Below are 20,223 nucleotides of genomic sequence, written 5' to 3'. Positions count from 1 at the left end.
TTTCTACCTCAGGTGTATTTCTTACATTTTTCAACCTCAAAAACACTTTATTTTTAAGTAAGGGGCAGACTGCTCTATATGGTGATCGATAATTTCGTGCAAATTTACGTATAATTTATAACCTTTGCATTAATTAACACTTTTAAATCAATAAACCACCTGTCTTTTCCCACGACAAGAAATAATTTTTATCATTGTTTAGAGTTGACATTTTTAATATTTTCTCTCACTAAATCATATCTACTGAATTGCTGTTGATACACTTGGGATGTAAGTAAGATATTTTTCTAGACCTAATATTCTTTACTGCTTCACATAATTTGTTCTGTTAGGAAAACTATTAATTTTGATTAAAATTCTTTCCGAGCAATTCGTTCCGAAAATAAAACCTTGGTATGGGGAAGTGAAATGTTCAATACATCTGGGATCGCAATCATTGATTTTCAATATTACTAGGATGTACATTTTTTTTCTAAACGTTTGTTTCTTTGATATCATCTTTTATAGGAAAATATTTTTTATCCTATTCTTTTCAATATTTGTTTTTCATTTTCCTTATATCTTCATTAGGAAAATTTTTTTTCTAGTTTTCTGTACCTTTTGTTCATGCATTTGGCATGTCTGTAATTTCACTTTCATTATTTTAAAGAAATTTATAATAAATGTGGGAAGTGTGTTAATTCGCTAACACCAAATACAATTTTAAACATTTCTTTCTTTTCTTATAAGTATTTATATTTAGATCAAAGATCTAAATTAGAATTTAATCAGAATTTGTAATTATATAACTACTTGTATGCGGTAGAAATCTGAAATAATATGAAATAGTATTAACTTATATGGATCATAAATCATAATAATTTGATAAATCATACAGTGTACTAATTTGAAATAATCATGCTACATTTAAATTGAAATATTTGACAAATCCTAGAAATATAAACCAATCATTAATTACTTTAAGCTGAATAAATCATAAGTCATAGTAATCTAAATAAATCATAAATCTTAGTAATCTGAATTAATCAAAAATTGTAGCACTATAAATGACCATAAATTTAAAAATTATACATATCATAAATCACGAATCATACATTACGTATAATACATGAATAACAAATCTCAGTGAAATAAATTAATTATAAATAGTAATTTCCGTTATAAATCGTAATCATAATAGTTATCTAAATTAATTGAAAACTGTATTAATCTAAAATAATCATATTCTTTTTTATCTGAACTAATAAATATTTATATACATGAAGTGTAATACTCCATTCGTTTTATGTACAAATTTAATTTTACTTCTGCATTTTTTATGTAACCTAAATCAAAAGAAACGATGCATCGAATAATTTTACAAAACTGTTTATATAGATCAATAAGATATAATGTTTCTAAAATAAACTAAATATTTATTGAACAGGAAATGTTATTTTAAATTTAATCATTGAAAAATATAGAAACAGTTAAAAAATAGATTTATGTTTTAAAAAAATAATGAGTTAAAATTAAATAAATATAAAAATTTATCTAATCTAACATTACTGAGTAAAATTTCAAGAGCAAACAGTTGCAAATTCATAATTGTATAACATTGCAATAATTTAAAAGCATAATAATAATTGAAATTGCATTTCCCAACATTATAAATCATTTAAACAGCATATAGCAAGTAAAACTTTTAAAAGTTGAACACGGAAAAGGAAATTAATAGTAATTCATTAATAATAAAATACCTATGTATGGGTGAAGAATTGAAATTGATAAAGGATGAAAGAATTAAAGAATTTGGAATAATCAAATAATTTACGAAGATTCCACTTATTCTTTGAGTAGCGAATTATAATTTTTAGTTTAAACGCAAATATGACTGGAAGCAGAAAACATTAATCATCCCCTTTTTTAATTTTTATTTTTTCTTTCATTTACAATAAACTTACCAACTAAAAAATTACAGAGTTTTATACGTCATTAAAAAAAAATTTCTACATAAATAATGCCTTTGACGTTCGAAACTAAGATATGACGTTTTTGATACTGAAATTCCATATTTTTTAATAAAAATGAACTACAATGACAATATTCAAGCGAGGGGTAAATTTTATTTGAGGAAATATTTGAAAAAATATATTTAATCGGGACTATTAAATAACTGACATGCCAACTGCAAAAAATCATATTGCCTGAGACTTCTTGAGAAAATGCATAACGTAATCAATTCCCACGTTCGTTAAATTAAATTAAGTAACTTTCTTGCCTCTAAAAATTGCAAAATAATAAATTAATTATTTTTTTAAAAACTTTAGTAAATCAGATAAACAATGACGGAAATTCTTTCTGGTTTTCCTTCCCGGTCAACCAATTCAACAATGTTTGTTTTGATAAAGAGCAGAACTCAATCATGATTTTTGTTATGCGGCTAAATATTCTCTCACGGGTCAAGAATAGTAATTACAACCAGTTTTAAAATAGCTAGCATACTGTAGACATTATTTTCTATATTACTACTTTGCACTTTTTTAATATCGATTCCATCAACCCCCCCCCCGCCATTCCATCTCCTCCTGAAATGTCTTTTCGTTACATTGCACAAAACCGAATTTCTAAAATATCAGCAATTGAGTTTTTCCATCGTTTTCCAAAATTTCTAAAAGCACAGAAGAGCTATCAACAAGTCTTGAAAAAGTAACAAGTGAAATACTACCCAAATTATTTTAGTATGAATTAAGATATTATGATGATGTTTTTTAATGCAGTGCTTTGTATATAGTTTGGAGAGAAAAAATTTAATACGTTTCATTTATTTAACTAGCATTTCCAACTATTAAACAAAAAATGTTCCTAAAACTAATTAAGGATAAACTGAAAGCAATTTAACAATCTTTTCAGCAACACCTCCTAGAAGAGATAAAGCCTCAGCACTGATCAATTTAGTAGTCAGACGAAGCAAACATAAACTGAGCAGTGATGGAAAAAAAATGTCGTTACGTTCAGGCTACTAAGGTGCACAGTATGTGAAAACAAAAGATGTCATTACTTTTGGATACAAAAGGATGACATTTCTTGTTCATGATCTTCTCTTTTCCAGGAGGTATTGCTTTTAGGCTTTTTGCAAACTTTGCATATATCCTCTAAGGGTCAGACACTATTTCCCCAAAGAGTCAAACCCTCTTTGAGAAAGAAACTTTGGATAACTTAAGGAGTTAGGACACAAAAGTTTGAGAAATAGCAATTCTGCAACACACAGTTTTTCTTGTTGGGTAGTTTGATAGTTTTTCCTTGATATAGATTTATCTAGTTAAGTAATAAAGAAAAAAACTGTTTTTTGGCAGTAAAATCAGCAAGTGAAAATAATTCTTTAGGTCAATAACTCATTTCATTAAAATTATTTAAGCAAAATATTTTTAAACTAATGAAAATATACAATATCAAAAGCAGAAAATTCATGCATTGCTTATTATTTTTTATTATTAAATGTAAAAATTTGTTTTTACTTTCAAACAAAGTTTATATTAAATACTATTTAAAACAGTTTCCTAATAAATTATGCAAAAACAATAGTAAAAAGGAAATAAACATTTGATGAACAATGGGAGAGCACGGTTTATGTCCATGAAATTTGATTCTTATAAAAAAAAAAAGATGGAAGCGGGAAGACAAGAGCCATTTTGAACAAGCATGACCCATTTTCACTATGTAATAACTCTCAGAAGAAAGCGATTTCAACATTAATGATTTTTCAAAACTTGGAAATCCTCATAATGCTACAGCTCTAGATCCAATGGTCATTTTTGTGAAAGTGAACTTAAATGGTTGTTACTACTAGGTTTTCATTAGCTATTAAATTGGAAAATGGTGAAAAAATCAATTAATAAATAACAATAATAAATGTTTGTTCAAAAGTGTTTCTTTTATTCGTTAAAATAAAATATCACTCAACGAAAAACGGATAAATTAAGAACTATTGTCCGTAAATTTTGACTCTAATAAATTCTTATGTATATTACATGTGTGAAAAATATGCTTGGGTCAAGGGACGTTTTCTAACTCTTAATGATTCGGAATCAACACTAATGTAATGTCACCTATGGTCACCTATGGAGGTTCGAAAGTGTGGTGCTGTTGTATGGAGCTTATTACCATAGTCAATCATGCAATATGAATTGTGGATCGCATTCACCTTTTATCGCTTTCAAATCTCCATTAATGATATATCTCACACTATCACCTGTAGTCCATAAGTGTAGCTCTAATATAACCAAACAACCAAACCAAAACAATCCTCAAAAGCTAACAATATCCAATATCTCAGCTTCGTTGGCAAGTAAATCTGTGTCTTAAGTTAAGATAGCTATTTTCTGATATATAAAAAAATTCATATCATATTACGATTTCATGAATATTTACAAAACAATTGCAGCTCTTTAATTCCTTATAAATATTTTCTTAATCTAAATCTTGCATTTGTTGCAACCTATTTCTTTTTATAAAGCTATCATTATCCAATATTTCAGCTTGGTTGGCAAGTAAATCTGCGTCTTAAGTTTAGATAGCTATTTTCTAAGATATAAAAAAATACATATCATATTACGATTTCATGAATATTTACAAAACAAATTCAGCTCTTTAATTCTTTATAAATGCTTTTTTAAGCTCAATCTTGCATTTGTTACGACCCATTTCTTTTTATTCATGATTATTTTGTTACACCCTATATACAAAAAAAGAAAGGTTAAATTTAAAGCAGCTAATTAAATTTAAAAGAAAGAGCACTTTTTATCCTATTACGCCCTGAAAAATACTCTTTTCTTTCACTCTCTCACACTACTCTTCACTTGATTAGAATGTCAATTTATCACGTAAATTGATTCTAGACGTTTGGAAATTGCCGTTGGAAGAAATCCAATTATATCGATTCTGAAGGGTGGAGCACTACCATTTAGGTTGCAATTCAAGAAGAAATAAAAGAGAAATTGGAAAAGCAAGAGCAATATCTTCTTGAATATATATAACATAATGAGTCCAAAATCTGAAATTTATTGATTTACCTAGTGTGGCTATGAATATCTTACAGATTCTGGAACAGATGGAATTCAGTAAAAGGTAATATTTAGAAACTATGAGTTATTGAATTTGACTAATTGATGTAGGGAAATAGATCGACGAAGAATTCATAAATTTATAATTGAATTGAGTGTGTTCGTGTTCTTGTTCTGAGTCCTACTCTCACGCGAATCAGATGGTAAAGGTGACAAAGAAAAGAGCAAATGGATGCTGATAGCTGGATTTGATTTCAATATCTGCTTTTCAAATATTTTGTTACAATAGTAACGTAACATATGTCTAAGAGTTTTAAAATAACACATGTACATATTTTTTTGAAAATATTAATTTATATAAACAATCTGCTTTTTATGTGGAAGAAATAAATACTTGGAGAAAAAGAAACATGAAAAAAAATCAATTTTTCTTGCGTAATATTAATTTTAATTATTTACATTTTATTCTTTGATGGGCATGAAAATATACATAGATTTTAATTTTTATAATAATAGCAATTAAATGCCCTCAACTACTTTTCTTACAAAAGTTAGTATTTCAATACAATTAATAACAGGAACGTTAGCAGAATTTTATGAGTCAATCATCAGTAATGTTTAGAAACAGCGAGTTATTGAATTTTACTGATTGATATTGAGAAATAGATCAAAGATAGTTTAAAACTTTATTATTAAAGTGATGGTGTTGGTGTTCTTGTTCTGATTTCAACTCTCACGCGAATCAAATGTGAATATAGAGGTGACAAAGAAAGGAGCAAATGAATGCTGATAGCTGGATTTGATTTCAATATCTGTTTTTTAAATATTTTGTTACAATAGTAACGTAACATATGTCTAAGAGTTTTAAAATAGCACATATACATATTTTTTTAAAAATATTAATTTACATAAGCAATCTGGTCTTTATGTGGAAGAAATAAATATTTGGAGAAAAATAAACATAAAAAAAAATATTTTTCCTGTGTAATATTAATTTTAACTATTTACATTATTTTATTCTTTGATGGGTATGAAAAAATGCATAGATTTTAATTTTTATGATAATCGTAATTAAATGCCCCCAGCTACTTTTCCTACAATAATTAGTATTTCAATACAAGCAATAACAGGAGCGTTAGCAGAATTTTATGAGTCAATCATTAGTAATATTTAGTAACAGTGAGTTATTGAACTTTACTGATTTGATGTTGAGAAATAGATCAAAGATAGTTTAAAACTTTATTATTAAAGTGAAGGTGCTGGTGTTCTTGTTCTGATTTCAACTCTCGCGCGAATCAAATGTGAATGTAGAGGTGACAAATAAAAGAGCAAATTAATGCTGGTAGCTGCATTTGGTTTCAATATCTGTTTTTAAAATGTTTTGCAACAATTGTAACGTAATATGAACGAGTTTTAAAAATACACCATTTATAATTTTTTTTTAAATTTATAAAAACAAACTGTTCTTAATATAGGAGAAATGCATATTGGGAAAAATTAAAGAAAACATAACTTAAATTTTACTGTGGAATATTAATTTTAATTATTTACATTAATTCAAGCACAAAAATTTTTTAACATTTGTACATAGGTGTGTTTTTAAATTAACGCAATTCACAGCCTTTAGCCAAACTTTTTACAACAATAATACTACATTACTACTTTTAACAGCATTGTTGTGAATTTACTAAGTCAATCAGAAGCAATATTTTCTAGAATTCAAATTTTTCTGCGTCATTTACAAAGTCAGTCTGAGATTATTGTTTTAAAATAGGCTTTACGATTGATGTAAAAAACAAAATTGCCTTACATAAAAATAATAATAATTAAATATTTCATCAACAAAATTATATTTTCATGAAGAAAAGGAAAAAGAAGATAAATGAGATAACAAGTAAAACCACACACCTCTTTTAAATAAAAAGATTACGATTTTATAACGCTAAAATAATTAAATATTCTTATAAAAATTTATAAAAAGATTAAAATAAAAAATTATGATACATTTTCGTTTTTAAGAGTTCCTAGGTAATGACAATATTTTGTTATAATAAGTAATTAAATTTTAATTTAGGAGAAAACGTGCTAATCGGTGTTGACATTTACTTTAATTTTTGCACTATTTTTTTTCTGTTGTACAGTGGAAGTCTGTTCCAATTAAAATGGTTCTGCAATTTTAGAAAGAAAAGATTTTATGCCGTTATATATTTATTAAAATGTCGTAACTACTTCTTTTGTCACCAACTATCTCCTTTTAAGTCTGAAATATTAGTGTTCTCTAATTTCTCATTATATAATAAGTGCTAATTTAAAAATAGAAACTCGTTGAAATATTATTAGTGTAGGTGGTCTCTAATTCCTCATTATATAATAAGTGCTAATTTAAAAGTAAATAAAAACTAGTTGAAATATTCTAAGATAGAACTCAAAATTTGGTAATCGGTGTTCCAAATATAGAATAAATAAATATTTGTGTGAGTCAATAAGGATACAAGTACGCAAATTATGAAAGTCTTTTAGATTTACCCCAAATTTAATATATTTTGCGGCCATTTTTTAAATTTTACTTATCTTGTTAGGCAGGTTCCATCTCCTGGAAATTATATTACTGTTCTTTACTATTTGGTGAATTTATAAGCGCTATTCAAAGTCTATTTTAGTTTATAGTCTGTTATAGTTTACAATATGTGAATAGCATGATTGTTTAATTTTATTCAAGAAATGAGTACAGATAATGCGTGGATAAATTCAAAAGAATTCTATTGCTCTAAAAAAACAACATTTAAAAAAAAAATAACAATATCTTCATTTGAAATTATTATCTCCCATATCACAATCAGAATAATGAGTTTTATGTTACCCTTATACTGAATTTAGTATTATATTGAATTATAACGAGTAATTTTCATGAATACTACCCATAAAATGTAAATAAAAAATCAAAATCATATTTGACTTATTTCGAATTTCAAATCAGAATTACATTAATTATGAAAAATAAATAAGAATATATTTTAGTCATTAAACATTTAAGTTACAAACGGAATTGAAATAACTTGAAAAAAAATACCTGATTATTTGCAATGCAATTAAATTCATTATTAAAGGCAATTTTACTTGCCTTTCTTAATATCGATAAATTTCGTCCCAACGAGAAAAATTGCAAATATACATATAATTGAACCGAATTAATAGAATAACAAAGTATTACTCGAAAGGAAAATACTCATTTGCGCAAACACATTATTGCCGCTGTATGTAAATTACCATAAGAAAACAATTATTTAAATTTACTTTCTCTTGTAGAATTGCAAATTATAGTAAATGAAACTAATTAGGGACTATTAACAGTTTCGCCGTTTGATTACGCGATACATTGAATGAAATTTAATGATCTTTTTAGAATAATCATCAGCTACGGGTAATTGCTGTTAAGCAAATAGTTTTAGGCAAAGTAATACTTTTAAGAGAAATTAAATTTTTTTTTTCAAAATTAAGTTAAACTCAAATTAAAATGTTTTAATGCATGGATTTTAATTTTGAATTGCCTTTTTGCGAATTTTTTCCTATAATACTTTTGCCTTACGTTACATTTTGCCTCACTGCACGAAATATTTGAGACTTAGAAATTAAAAATTAGAAAGATATGCAGAAGGAGGTACTAAGAGTTTGATAGAATAAGAAATAGGATTCGGGAATTTAAAAAAAAGAATCAGATTCAAATTGTTAAAATTGTAGCAAAAGAAGAAAATCGGTGATCTACTTGTTCACTGAAAAACAACTACAGAGTTGTAACCTAACGGCTTGATGGACCCATTTTGAATTTTTTCTTTATTTCTTTTTTTTTTTTTTTTTTTTTTGTCGTCGTATGCCTGTTTAGACAGGACAATGGGGGTGCGGCTGTCCCTGTTTTTCAGTGGCGCCATCTATGCCCAGGTATTCGACTTCTGCCACGCCATTCACACAACCACAACCCATTTATAGGACAGGTCATATTCACACACAAAGGAGAAAGGACATAGAGTTCAGAGAGACAGAAAAAAACATCCACGCCTTGCCCGGAATTCGAACCCAGGACTTTTCTGAGTCCTGCCCCCTACACAGGCCGGTCGGCACCATTTTGAATTAAAACTTTCAAGTGAAATTTTTCGAAATTCATAGATGTTCAAAAGAAATTGTAATTTTAAGTGGGTTTTTTTTTGCAATATCATTCTTCAAATAACTATTATTTATTCATCGTCACATGGTACTTACTGTACCATGTAACCTTTACATAGTATTACGGCATGATGTTAGTACTTTGTTTACGTCAAACTAGAAAAGAGATGCATCCTCAGCTTCAGTAGCCCGATGACTGCGCGCAAAGTCGTGCACTTTATGGTAGAACAGTTTAACGAGGACCAATATCACGCACCCTATTGAAATTTTAATAAAAATGTATTAAAAATGAATAAATGGATAAAAACTTGAATGGATAAAAGCTACAAAACTTAGTAAGCAAACTGAACAGTTTCTGGAGTCTTTTAAGAAATAATGCTTTCCAAAAAAATGAAAAAATATTGTTTTTTTCGCCATATTTTCTTGTTAAAGAACTATGGATAATTTTACACCTGAAGTCACTTGATTAATTTAAAACTGCGTTTTTTTTTCTACATCGTTGCAGTGCCATGGTGAAATATTAAAAATGGCATGGCTATCGGCCTCTCTCTCTCTCTCTATATATATATATATATTTATATATATATATATATATATATATATATATATATATATATTTATATATATATATATATATATATATATATATATATATATACATATACAGAAAGAGAGAGAGGCAGTGGCAGTGGAAAGTGGCAGTGTATATATATATATAAATGCAAATGAAAACCTAATTTTCAGAATATTACGAAAAATAGTTCCAGTATGCAAAGAAATTAACTTATATTAAAATTTTTAAAGATAATGTATTAAAATTAAATTTGAATTGTAATAAAACTTTATCTATTTTGTTATAATCTAAGCAAATACTACTCCATTTAATTTTGGAAGTGAATCTTTAGAATAATTTTAAATTAGCATATTATTTATTTGCTTATTTGTGTTTTAGCTTACAGATTCAGTTGATATTAACTGACATTAGATGATATGTTTTAGAATTGCTAAGGATTCATTAAAATTCTGCTCGAATTTTCAACATTACTGTTTTTTACAACTTTTGGCAGCTGACCAGGAAACCACCCAGGATGAATCTAATCATTGTTTCACGTGACATCATTTGGGTAATTTCCGTTTTCTTCTAAGCTGGCGAGATAGTGGTCACTACCTGCTACACGAAACCTAGATGATTTTCTCTCTGATTAGATAAAAAAATAAAAAATAAAAACATTTAACTAGATCTGATTGAGAAGGAAAAATGAAACAACTATTCTCTAGAGTGATATTCATGTTACACAGGCAAGAGAAATTATTTCGTAGAAATACTGTAAAAACAGTACTTCCTTCCGCAAATGTTAGCTTTTATCCATGTCAGTGTCATGATATTATATCCTTTCTGAATTAGAATTAATTAATAGCAAGAAGAAAATTATTAGAGAGAAATAAAACATCTAAATTTTAATTCTCGTTCACGAAAAATAAAACTGTTTATGATTAATTCCACATCAAGTAAACAATAAAAATATATAAATTTGAGTAGGTTATTTTATTAATATTTTTAAAATTATTTTTATTTAGTCCTATTAGGTACATAGATAATTTAGGTGTTTTTAAAAAAATGTTTTTTGGCAAAGATAATGCGTCATGGTGGAGAAAAAACGTGGAATTACCACTATGACGAATACGTTTTCCCACTCTCCATTTTTCTTAGTATTATTATTACTATTATTATTGTAATTATTATTATTATCATTATTATTATTATAGAAAAGTTAAAAAAAAATATTTTTGCAAATTAAAAAAAAAGTTAGCTACTGATACTATTCTTTTAGTTTATATTTAAGAAAGATATTTATTAATATGATTCTTTTGGCTCTGTATAAATATTGTATTAAACGAAATAGTTATTTTTAAATAAACACACTAAAATTTCGAAGCTTTTTTATTCACAGGATAATATTAAGTTGCTAAGATTTTAAAAAAAAAGTAATTATATATTTCTAATGATAATGAACATTTACCGAAATAATCATATGGAGACAGTTTTATTTGTTTGAAAATACTAATTTGACTCCCTTTCAACTGAAAGCACACAAGTGTACAAGAAATATGCACACATTAATGTCATTTTAGAAAGGTAATTATTTTTATTTCAATTTTATAGAGCGAAATTCAGCATGTTTCAGTGCTTATTACTATAAAAATACGTAGTACTAAATCTGCATATTAAAAATAAATGTTTTAAAATCAAATAAGACTTACTTAATTATGAAAAATGTAGTTTAATTTAAAAAATAAAGCTTCCTGGCCATATGAAAATAAGATCAATTTTCAAGAAATCGCTTTGTTTTATTAAATACTGTAAAAGATATATCATATGTAAAAGATATATCATATGTAAAAGATATATCATATGTAAAAGATATATCATATGTAAAAGATATATCACAAAACACCAATGGAAGGAGTGAAATGCCGAGCACAAAAAAAAGCATTCTAAGTCAAATTTAACAAACATATAAGAAAGCCATACAAGAATAAAAATGTACGTTACGTTGGTGAAACATCAATCAAGTAGATAGAAAATATTCAAGCGTCATGCTGATCCATCTAGAGTTTAACGCGATCTTGCTGAGTTTTTGGTCATAATTAGAGTTTATACCTCATTATTTTTAATTATAGTATGCCAGGAAAACATTGTATAATTTTGAGTTTTTTTAATTTTTATTAATTAAATCTTTCAAAAAACTAGTTGGTATAAGTTTTTTTTTTCATTTCCAATGAGCTGCACAATCAGTCTTCCCGATGAGTAGACTTAGTGTGTTCTCCAGAAGTGGTATCCACTCTTTCAGGACCACCACAATGGGTAAGATACCGTTAGCCATGTTAATTTGGACGTCTAGTTTCTGCCACACTAGATGGCAGCACCGAGACTCTATTTGGATGCTAAAGTGCACTAGGAATTTTAATTTTTTATGTTGGTATAAGGTGGAAACGTTGAAATGCATCTTCTTTCTTAATCAAACTTAATCGTTAAAGGCGTGCAGGAGGAGAATAAAAATTTTGCTACCACAAATATAATTTGTTTTTACGCATAATTATCACGAATCAATGCCTCGGCAAATAAATGGATTAGTTTATCCGAGTCGTGGTGGCTCAGAGGATAGAGCATGCGCCTTCCAATGAGGTGAACCGGGTTCAAACAGAAGCGATGGCAGGTCGATTCGCACCCGGATCGCTCCGACCACTATGCTGACGTAAAAATATCCAGGGTTGTAGACAGATCAAGGTTTACAGTCATTTTGCCGCCAGGCTAATCGTGGGAGGTGTTCGTGGTTTTCCTCTTCATATAACGCAGATGCGGGTTAGTTCCACCAAAAAGTAAATTTCTTCCTACACTTGATCCAGAAGCTCCCTTGTCTTCTGGAATGGGTCCACTATTACAAGGCTATGGAGTCGAACATTGATAGTCGCAAACTCTGAATCGGGCCAGTATTCGGAGCCGGTTATAAAATATAAAATAATGTGAGAACCTTTGTGGCTCAGGGAATAGAGCACTCGCTTCCCATTGAGCTGACTCGAGTTTCTGGTCGTTGCGATTCTATGATGTTGATTATTAGTAGTCATAAACCAAAAATTGGATCAGCTGCTCAATGATGGTTATAACATAAAACATAAAACCAATTATATGCAAACCCCTAAATAAGCAAATCAGTAAGACTGCTGTAAAGAATAATCAGAGTGGTGAGGAAATCAGTGTACAAAAATATTTAAATGTGAGAATACGTGAATAACTGAATTTATGAATTTGTTAATTAAAGAGAAAATAGATCAGTAAATAGATAATAATCGACTCAATAAAAAGCAAATGAGTAGGAAAATAAAGAAATGAATTTGTGAATCAATAAATAAGAGCACCCTTTTCTGAATGAACCAGAACCATAGTGTAAGAGAATCAGAAATCAAACAAAATGGGAATCAATGAATCTTGGTAGCAGTGGTTCAGTGAATTAATAAATCAGCATAAGGAAACGAAAGAACCACTGCCAATAAGCAAATCAAAAAACCACTGATCCATTGATTTGCTATTTCAGTGTCTTACTTATTCAATTCATTCTTGAATTCAGACTTTATTCATATAAATTATTCATTTGTTTATTTTATCTTTATAACTTATGGTTTTTATCATTCTATGACTTACTGCCAACCATTTTAGTTTTACTCTTTTATTAACTGTTGCACGTTGTCTAAAAACAGGGTTTATGTATTTTTGGTTTCATGTATTTTGATAAGACGGTTAAGCATCTAGATAAACTTTAATAACTAATTTATATTGATTCGAGAGTTTACTATGCGAAAGGATATCACTTAAAATAGTCTTTTCTGTAACACCTAGATATTATGAGCTTGCGTGAGGCAGACTAGTTAATATACAAATATTTAAATTGTGTTAAATTAAGTTTTGAACCACATCTCATTATATATTTAACTCTTTATTTCTTTCCTGTTTAAAGATACAATGTTAGTGACAGCAATAACTTATTACTATATTGAAATGTTCTAAATTCACAGGAAATATCACAACAATGAAATAATTCTAACCGAAATAATTACTTCGCACATTCAAAGAATCATAGTTATTTTTCAATTTCCTATTCTCTTATTAAACAATAAACCTCGCTTTTTATCATATTGTAAGTGGTTCATACAAACATAAGCTTTTAAAAAAATTAAAATTTTATGCGTAATTTTTTCAATTATAAAAAGTTTTAAAAATGGTAGAAAACCATTTTGCTTCCACAATCTTTTCCAAAGAAATAATTCATAAATAAAATCACTCGCATTGAATAACCACAAACAAAAAATTATTCAGATGATGTGTATTATGTACTTAAATTACTTGAGAAAAAAAATACTGGAATTTTAACTTACTGGAAGCTGGAATTTTTACTACATAAAAAACTTGCGTTACCTTATATAAAATACTGCATGCCATTAGTCTAAAACAGATAGATAATATGTTTTAAATAAAAAAATGTCATATGTTTCCCCCATGTAGTGTGTTAAAAAATGAACACAGTCATGCATTGAACTTAAAACCTGTACAATAATATGGTAATAAAGAGAAAAATCCTGTATACGGAGTACTGTTTTAGCTAATTCACATGAAGCTTGCTTATAATCAATAGGGGACAACGGTAAAGTAGAAATTGTAGAACACACACACACACACACACACATATATATATATATATATATATATATATATATATATATATATATATATATATATATATATATATATATATATATATATATATATATATATTGTATATAATATCAAAAATAATAATGCAGCCCAGCATTAACACTTTTAATTTTTCCTACCACAGTGCATTGCTTACATCTGTTTTATTTTTCCAAATGAATATTTTTTTCTAAAAACATAAATTCTAGTACTATCGCAATTTATCAGAATATAAAACTCACTCAATAATCATAGTACAAATAATACATACTAGAATTATTATAATACAGACTATAATTTATGGCCGTAATACTTTTCTTTAAACCCTTGCACGAAAAAAATATGTGGTAAAATTTTCGTAGTGTAAAGTAATGCCTTTTTTTTTTTTTAATTATAACTCGACATTTGAACCATTAATTTAGTAATTTTTTCTGTTCATATGATAACGGTTAACCGGAAATTCTTGTTATATGTGGATATTATATTTCTTATTTTCTCATATTTAGTAAGAAATGCACAACTGAAACGTAAATGTAACAGAATATATGGTTTGTATGCCCTGCTCTACTGTATCTAGATAAAATTACCACATTTAAAAATGTTATCTCATATTATAAAGTTTTATATTATTGTTAATTTCACAAAAGTCATTATCAAAGAGCTTCAGTAAAAATTGCCTATCTTCTCAGCGCTCCCATAGAGTTAGAAACACGTTAACTTTGAGAATATTCTGGTAATTTGCAATCCCGTTCATAAATATTGTGAAAAGTCCAATTTTTCATGTTAAAACAACTTTTTATTAATTTCAGAATAAAATATACTATTATCTATGCATTAAGATTCATGATGCTATATACTCTTATTTAACGTGATGTTATTTTTTTCTATAAACCATCATGGCACATTTTAAAATGTTAATTTAGTAAGTATAATTGAAGTTTTTTTTTTCATGTTTATTGTTTCTTTTTTGTCTTATCTTTACAAGTACCATTGCAAATAAAGTATTTAAGCAAATATTTATTTCAGCATGTGCGTTATACACCCATATTTATTTAATTCCATGAAAAGATTTTTTAAATGAGAATTTAATATACACAAAGAAATTTAATAACCCTTTACTTCATAATAATTAAGTTCTTTATCAAATTATTTAAATTTTCGTTCCATTGATGAGTATTTTCATTTAGTTTCAAAATACAGATTATCATGCAAAATGCTCATTCGATCTATGATCCCAAACTCTCTTCAATAAATATGTACATTTTTTTTAAATTAGTGAAATAATACACAATTGGTAGATATAACAAAACATCTGTATTTCCATCAAAATTTTCGATTGATGAAGTAACATACTATGAGTTTCTACTTACCCTTTCCAGAAGAAAAGTCAAAACAAAATACTGTCACAACTACTAAATAAATTAGTCCTTCTCTCATATCTGCAAGTTTTAGTCCATTAAACTTGAGATCAATTTCCTCAACAGCAATATACAATATCCATTTTAAAAATAAGCAAAAATAATCTGTAATCGTATTTGCAATTTTCCTGATACACTGCCAAACTACTCATCGCATAGACAAATCAATAAAAAATTAATTCAAAATGAATTTTTGAAACAAAAAAATTAATATTTATTATTCAAGATTACTCCGTCAAAAATATTAAAAGATTCCATAAAAGTAAAAACCACTTTTCTCACAAAGTCTCAGAAAAAAACTAGGTTTTAAAAAAAGAAAGCGATTAAAAGTTTTTGCGGGGTTCAGTTTTCTGAATAGTTCATAATTCATTGCATTGATTTCTTTCCAAGTAGTGGCAACCGTTCTTTTCTTCGAAAAGTAACTGAATAGATCCTGCTAAAGCAAAGAGATGCTAATGCCACGAGTTAGGTTGAAAGACTGAATTCAGAGGATAAAAGGATTTTAGCGTATGCAGCGCCTCCATCGGTGGACAGGTGCTGTATACTTGTATAAAATGGACGTGAAAATCATTGTTCTTCTGCTTAAGAGTTATTTTCTCTCAAACATGAGAATGAGAGCAATTCATTTAGATTATGGTGAAGTCGCATTTCTATTTACTTTGTGAGAGTTTTATGTTCTTATAAATTATGATTGAAAACATAAATAAATTGGTTTTAGTTTATGGTGTGTGTATATAATAATTTATTACATTTCTTAAAAATTCCTTACACCCCTAAAATGTAATAAATAATTAGTTTTAGGGGATGGAACATTTTAGTTAAATAGTTTATCAACGCCCAGATTTGTTTGGAATATTTACAATCTATTATAAACACATAGGAAGCAAACAATAATAAATATATAATTTTTAAATAAGTAAATAATCAGTATAATTACAGAATAATAAATAATTATTACATTTGGTATAGTAAAATTAAGTTAAATTAGCACAATTTGTATGATAACAAGTATATAATTAGTATAATAAATAATTATTAGAGTTAGTGTTGTAAAATTTAATGAAATAGTAAGCAATACTTGTATAATAATAGGAATATAAATATAAAAATAAATAATTAATACATATAGCATATAAAATTTATTTAAATAGTGGGTATAATTTGTATATAATTAGAAAATTATATACCTTTAGTATTGTAAAAAGTCAAATAATTAGTAAAATTTGAATAAAAATAAGTATAGAATAATCTATGGTTAGTACAGTTAGCCTTATAAAATTAAATTGAACACTTAGTATGTATAGAATTAAATAAGAGTGTACCAATCAAATTGTTTAACAAATAATACTTGTTTAACTGAAATAGATATTTTTATATTAGATTTCAAACTTGTTTTTAAACTGTTTAAATTTGGTTTTAGATAATATGTATTTAATTAAAATCAAGACGTTAAGGTATATTTTTTTTCTTAATTTGTGATATGTATGGTTTATTTATGAAACATCATGTACGAAAACAATATATACGATTAAAAAAACGATGTAATCACATAAGATTTACAAGACATAACTCAATATTTGCACACTTACTATGCTACATAAAGCAGTTACTAAACATTACTAAATAAAGTTAATTATTAAGAACTTAGGGTTCAAAATTTAAAAATTTAGAGTTGCTAGTTGTCGGTAGAATTATATTCTGGACAATACTCAAATTTGAAGAAAAATTTCGTAAAAAAAATTGACTTTTTTTCTCTATTGGATCCAAATAAATTCGTAAAATTATGTCTCCCATTTACATAAATCATTTTTAAAATATTTTTTTATTAGATTTCATTCGTTTTTTAATTAGCTTTTCTTAACTGTTAAATTAGCTAAAAGCGGAAAGGGAACAATAAAGAATACAACAAAAGATATGAAAATATTTCGCTGATTTATGCAATGTGCTTTTTTTTTCTTTTTACAAATGCTTATTTATAAAGAATATTGGTAGAAAAAATTGACAAATTACTATTTCAATGTGCAATCATGTACTATTTCAATGTTTGGGAATCAATAAATTGAATATATATTCATAAATACAAACAGAACTATAAGAATATAGTGAAAAAGAAGAGGGCCTTAACAGCAATGTATCAGATTTAGACGAAACTTGGAGTTGCAGCAGTTACCTTGATGCTTCATAAAATAGTATCTGTTTTAAAAAGAAGTGCAAAAATATTTTCCAGCATAACGGACTAGATACAATCAACAGAAATGTTTTTAGCGCATTCGAAATCAAAATCAAACAATGATTAAGGACTTTTACTTTTAAATTAATATTATACTTTACAAAGCAAATAAAAATGTCTTTCGCATTGTATACACTTTAATGAAGGATTTAATCTAGTAATAAGAAATATATATAATTATATCCTTTATTGTCCTTTGTAAATTTCATATTGTTTAATTTCTTAAATGTTATAAAACTGCAATCATCTTCTTTTATGAAACTCTGTAAAAGCTTTCGTAAGGCTGTACATTACATAAAACAAATATTTTTTGACACCAATTAATTTAGTTTTAGGAACAATTTAAGTATTACACTCGAAAAACTTTACATAAGAGTCCGAGACATCAACTAAAAAAATTAATATCTCCTCAAAAATACTGAGCCTTAAGGACAAGTTGATGATTGTATAGCTTACTTATGTTTAAAGCATTTCCTTAAAAATAGAGAATTTCCTGATAGTACAATGTAACTCACGATTGATTTCCAATTTCCAAGTACTTCAACAGTTTTCTCAAACTAATTACTATCGCAACTTCAGTTTTACTTTACAGAAAATCATGGTACTTACATGAATACTAAGTTTAAGCCTTCACGCCGGTCCAAAATTTAAAGGAAAATGACTATCATAAATAAGCGTTCTGGTTCGGTTTTGTAGAACTCTATTAGCAGGTTGTACTTTCAGCTAAGCTTCGTGGATAACACGCTTCATGAGTTATTCAACATATGGTAAAGTAATTTTCGCTATCACTACTTACAAACTGGTGATATTTCTCTCAACTTATCTTCCTTTGATTTTTAATGAATAAATCTTAGACGTTTAGTGTTGTATTTTTAAAGCATGTTTCAAGTAAAAACACAAACATAGCGATTATTCTTTGACAAACCGCTCAAAGCATCATAAATATTCCGTTATTGTAAATTTTTATTCAAGAACTCTGTCTTCAGTTATGTATTTCTATAACCTTCAGCTTACTTTAATTTCAAATTTCTCTACTTCTTAAGTTTTTAATTAAATTCTTTTGTAACTCTACTTAAAATTTAAAAAAAACAATCAATTTTAATTATTTTTTTTTTAACTTCAAATTTATGTTAACGTTTTAGGTTAAGCGTTAAGTATTTATTTAAAACAGTTATACGTAAAGTATTTGCTTAGATAAATTTGGTTGGGTTCTCTTGAGTAATAATTTAAGTATGGTTAAATAATTAGTTATACGTGAGGTATTTAGAATAATTTTGTATTTTTATAGAAACAAAAAGGTTAGTGGCGAGGCTTAGCCAATTATTTAGCTTTAATTTTGATCATTTCCAAAATGGCTGTAGAAGTTTTAAACAATAACGGCGCTATGGTTCCGCGCACTTTCATGCTATTTAGTGGTGACCGAGCTTACCTTTTTTGAGCTATGGTATAAATAGCACACGATACGCAGTTATGACTCAAGAGATGCGTGATGGATACAGCACTAAATAAAGCAAGATACAGAAAGAGATACAGCACAAAGGCACAGCAGTAGTGGAGTATTAGGTTTAGTTCTCTGTATATTATCTCATGACAAAGATGCTAATAATAATAATCGTTTACTAGTAGGATACAGAAGCATGTCTAATGTGGTTTTTGTGAACTAATAGCTTTCGGTCAAATTTATTCTTTTGTATTTAAGATTTGTCAAAACGGAGTGCTATATAAGAAATTTAGTGAAGGGGAAAGTCTCGTATCTGGATTACGTTTTACTAATTTGCCTGAGTTTTTAATAAATATTTTGACGTTTACCAACGCTTCGAAAACGAGTTTATTCCAGTGCTTGCGTCACTAATTGATATCACTCCTTTTTCCGTATAAACTGTTGAAAGACGAAAATACTGTCTATCTGGAACTGACGCAATAAAGAAAAAACAGCTGAAAGATTCCATCATCAAATTTAAGCAACGTAAGTCAGCAGCTCATTATATTGCTGTCATAACTGATCAGCGAAAAATAAAAGAACCTCATAATAATGCAGTCATGAATTTCATTAAAATAATCCAGCTGTTCAACGCATTACAGCTGGCTTAGACATGACTTACAACGGTCATGACGCTGCAGTGGCTA

The 20,223-nt window shown here is 27.3% G+C and overlaps 1 protein-coding gene across 1 annotated transcript in view; it reads right to left on the bottom strand.

Annotated features, from left to right (window-relative positions):
• LOC107442246 (kin of IRRE-like protein 3) overlaps nucleotides 1-16,328 on the bottom strand; it is a 103,660-nt gene extending 87,332 nt beyond the window's left edge. Inside the window, exon 1 of the mRNA XM_016055761.4 lies at nucleotides 15,819-16,328. Coding sequence (XP_015911247.2) covers nucleotides 15,819-15,885 — 67 coding nt within the window. The 5' untranslated portion in view covers nucleotides 15,886-16,328. The remainder of the gene's footprint in view (nucleotides 1-15,818) is intronic.
• Between the last annotated feature and the right edge of the window lie 3,895 nt (nucleotides 16,329-20,223).

Source organism: Parasteatoda tepidariorum, chromosome 6, assembly GCF_982258835.1.
Source record: "Parasteatoda tepidariorum strain Cologne lab strain chromosome 6, Ptep-v5.0, whole genome shotgun sequence".
NCBI lineage: Eukaryota > Metazoa > Arthropoda > Arachnida > Araneae > Theridiidae > Parasteatoda > Parasteatoda tepidariorum.
The sequence above is the reverse complement of the archived record's forward strand: the minus strand, read 5'-3'. Positions and strand labels throughout refer to the sequence as shown.